This window comes from Tupaia chinensis, unplaced genomic scaffold (assembly GCF_000334495.1).
Source record: "Tupaia chinensis unplaced genomic scaffold, TupChi_1.0 Scaffold149922_1, whole genome shotgun sequence".
NCBI lineage: Eukaryota > Metazoa > Chordata > Mammalia > Scandentia > Tupaiidae > Tupaia > Tupaia belangeri.
The window spans coordinates 1,738,174-1,742,213 of record NW_006209766.1 but is presented as its reverse complement, the minus strand read 5'-3'; the positions used below and the strand labels follow the sequence as shown (position 1 = coordinate 1,742,213).

Here is a 4,040-nt window from a genome sequence, read left to right as displayed (position 1 = left end):
GGAACTCGGACAGGGTTAGAGCACATCTGGGCAGTGAACCCTAGCCCGCCTCTCCCTTCCCCGAAGCCTGCCACCCAATCCCCTTTTGATTCCCCTCCTGGGCCCAAAGCCCATCCTCCCTCTAGCTTGCTTCTGCCCCAGTCCTCCTCCTGATTTGACTTTGGTCCCACCACCCGATTTCCTTCCAATCTAGGACCCACGTTCCTGCGAGCTCTGCTGCCAGACACGTCTCCAGTTCACTCCCAGTTCAATTTTCTTTTCTGAGCTGCCTGATTTTCCTCCACGCACAGCTGGAATTCTCTGCACTCTAACCACCTGACTTCCCCACACCCCTGTTGCCTGATTTCCTTCTAACCTGCCAATAAATCTCCCCCTAGCCTCATTGCCTTGCTATCACGATTATTTCTACAGTCTGCTCTCCAGCGAGCCCTGTCATCACATTCCCTTTCCATTAAACAAATGTGCCCCCGTCGCCGCCACTGACTTCTTTTTCTCCCTGTTGCCTTATTTCTTTTTGGCTCTGTCACCTAATTCCCTTGGACCTCTGTTGCCTGGCTTCTACTTCTCCTTCTCTTTCCCATTTCATTTTATCCTTACCACCCAGTTCTACAATTTTCCCTTTGTAGCAGAGCGCCCTGGTGGAGATATAACTTGTTTTATAATCAGTTTTATTCCTAAACTACTTTTTTTTTTTTTTTGGAGAGGTTTTTGCTATAGGGCGTGTGTGCTCGCCAGAAAGACAGAAAGCGAGAGAGACAGAAAGTGAGAAATCAGCCCTCCATTCTCCTAAACTACTTTCATGAGAGAGCAACAGAGAACTTGGTGACTGCCCGTGGGAGGGTAAATATCTAGGGAAGCCTGCATCCCATTTTGCTGGGCAACGTGGCCAGGACTTGTATCATTTTCTGGGGTGAGCTCTCATGGAACCTACTGAGAAATGTTTTGAAAAAAGGGAGGGAGGGAACCAGCAGTTAGCGTAATGGCTATGTCGCTGGACTCCCACGTAGTCGACCGCGGTTCGTGTCCTGGACCCGGTGGCTTAAAACTCACGCCGGGCACGTGTGCGTGCGTGCCCAAGATCCCGAGAGGAGAATGGAGGAGAAGGGATTATGGCATGACCATCCCCCCTGGGGGGTGATTTCTCGCTTTCTGTCTCTATGTCTCTGTCTGTCTAGCGAGCGCACGCGCCCTACAGTGAAAATCTCTCAAAAAAAAAAAATTATTAAAAAAGGGAGGGAAATAGGTGTGCCGAGCTTCCAAGTCTAAAAAGGAAATCAAATCTCTTGAGGTGTGGACTCCAGGGAAGGGAAAGGGGATTTGAGTACTGGGTTTTCAAAGTGTTGGCCCCAGCCCTTGGGAGGCAGGCCTTGGGAACTGCATCCCTGGTCCAGCCTAGCAATGAGGACAGGAGTCGTCCATGAGTGTCCATGCAAGGCTGGACTCTGGTAGAGGTATCGGCAACACCCACGTGTGGCTACCACTATGGAGCACCTGTGATCACGGCAGGGGAACCAGTGCTCCTGGCTTGGGGGTAGACGTGGTACTGATCCACTTCCTGGAATGTGTAAACTCCAGGTTTCGATTTGCAACAATGCAAGTGAGTAGGAAACCCCCAAGAGTGGCAAACGGGGTATTCCTGTTCATCTTGCAAGTGGAGCTTAAACCAGGTTTAATCCAATTTAGAAAATAAATGTAGGGCCGTATCTGTAGCCTAGTTTGTAAGGGAGCTGGATCCCACGTGGCTGACTAGCTCAAGTCTAGCCGCGCTGGCGTATAAAACATGCCGGGTGTATATGTGTGCATGCCCCATATCCTGGCAGGCTAGAGAAGGGATTATGGCATGACCATGCCCCACTGGGGGGTAGAGTCTCTCTCTCTCTCTGGTGAGTGCTCACACCCTCTGGCAATTTGAGAAAGAAAAAAAAAATTAGATGTCATCATAGTAGAATTTCATACAAGGGGAGCAGTTCACACTACACAAACCGCCAACGCCCTTGTGTGCCTACCACTATGGAGCACCTGTGATCACGGCAGGGGAACCAGTGCTCCTGGCTTGGGGGTAGACGTGGTACTGATCCACTTCCTGGAATGTGTAAACTCCAGGTTTCGATTTGCAACAATGCAAGTGAGTAGGAAACCCCCAAGAGTGGCAAACGGGGTATTCCTGTTCATCTTGCAAGTGGAGCTTAAACCAGGTTTAATCCAATTTAGAAAATAAATGTAGGGCCGTATCTGTAGCCTAGTTTGTAAGGGAGCTGGATCCCACGTGGCTGACTAGCTCAAGTCTAGCCGCGCTGGCGTATAAAACATGCCGGGTGTATATGTGTGCATGCCCCATATCCTGGCAGGCTAGAGAAGGGATTATGGCATGACCATGCCCCACTGGGGGGTAGAGTCTCTCTCTCTCTCTGGTGAGTGCTCACACCCTCTGGCAATTTGAGAAAGAAAAAAAAAATTAGATGTCATCATAGTAGAATTTCATACAAGGGGAGCAGTTCACACTACACAAACCTGACACCTATTAACCTCTGACCTCTGCACCGATTCCTTTCGCAACAAGGTTCCCTCTTTTAATCTTTCCTGCAATCCCTGTACGTTCTACTTGATATCCTTTCTTCCTGCAGCTGGGTTTGGACCTAGCCCTAACACCTGGAAAACCTGTTTTGTCTCTACTTACCTTTACTATTTAAATTTGTGTTTATCCTCTGTACCCTGTCCCCATTATTGGTTGATTTTTAAAATTTACTATAGGGCGTGTGCACTTGCCAGAGAGAGAGAGAAAGTATCCTCCGGGTGTGTGTGTGTGTGTGTGTGACCATGACCATGACAAAATCCCTTCTCCTTTTGAGATTTTGGGCACGCATGTGCATGCTCCCAGTGTGTTTCTTGAGCCAGTAGTCCTGGAACTCAAACCAGGTGGCAGTGTGGGATCCAGCTGCCTTAACCACCACCCCACCTGACGGGCTCTTAAATTATTACTTGTGGTAAGACACCGTCTCGCTATGTCAAGATAAATCCTCCTGCCTCAGCCTCCTGGGTAGCTGGGATGATAGGCATGCACTACCATACCTAGCATTACAGGATGGATTGGGAATTGAACCAGCGCCTCCCATGTGGCCTCAGCCTGCCAAGTAGCAGTGTCAACCAGTGCAGGCTACTGCAGCTAGGCCACCATGAATGTTTTGTTCTAGTTCAATTATATCTTACTCTTTCTGCCTTATTTCTCTTTATTCGTGTAGCTTGATTTCTTTTATCATTATTGTTTGACATTTCTTAGCCCTGTTGCCGGATTCGTTTTAACATTTGCTGTCTATTTCGTCCTTCCTGACTGATGGCTTTTAAACACTGCTGTTGGATTTCTTGTACACTTTCTGCCTGATTCTTATCCTTGCTGCCTGGTTTCTTTTGCTGTCTGATTTCCTTTGTAACCTTGCAGCACCATTTTTCATGTGTGTTTCAGTCTGGGGTATTAGTAGGTGGACTCCCGACCGACCCCCTCATGCTTCACTCCCCCACCCGAGCTGCCCCACTGCCTGGGCCTTGCACCTGTAGACGAGGATGTCATCGGCTGAGCTGTTGTACTGGATCTGGTACATGCGGATGCCTGGGATAGGCCGCTGGTCTGGCCACTGGACGAGAGCAGCTGTGGCCCCGTGCTCAGTCACCTGGACACCACGGTCCGTAGGGGGCACGGTATCAGCCGCCTTGGCAGAGGCAGAGGCAGCAGAGGGCGGGGTGAGGGCATCCGGATCCCCGTCCCGCGGGGGGTCGCAGCTGGTGCTATTGGCCAGCTGGGGGGGTGGTGGGGGACCCACAGTCAGCTCAACAGCAGCTGTGGCCTCACCAGCTGCATTGGCCGCAATGCAGGTGAAGGTGCCACCATCGCCCGGCTCGGTGACCAGCAGCTCCAGTGTTCCATTAGGGAAGGCGCGAGCACGGCTTGAGTTGCCCAGCAGCCGACCCTGGGGCGACACCCAGCGCACACGGGGCTCAGGGTCCCCCACTGCCCGGCAGCGCAGAGCAGCCGGCCCACCTGCAGG

The 4,040-nt window shown here is 51.1% G+C and overlaps 1 protein-coding gene across 1 annotated transcript in view; it reads right to left on the bottom strand.

Annotated features, from left to right (window-relative positions):
- LRFN3 (leucine rich repeat and fibronectin type III domain containing 3) overlaps positions 1-4,040 on the bottom strand; it is a 9,716-nt gene that overhangs the window by 2,458 nt on the left and 3,218 nt on the right. Inside the window, 1 exon segment of the mRNA XM_027769528.1 lies at positions 3,517-4,040. This exon segment is cut by the window's right edge and continues 137 nt beyond it. Coding sequence (XP_027625329.1) covers positions 3,517-4,040 — 524 coding nt within the window.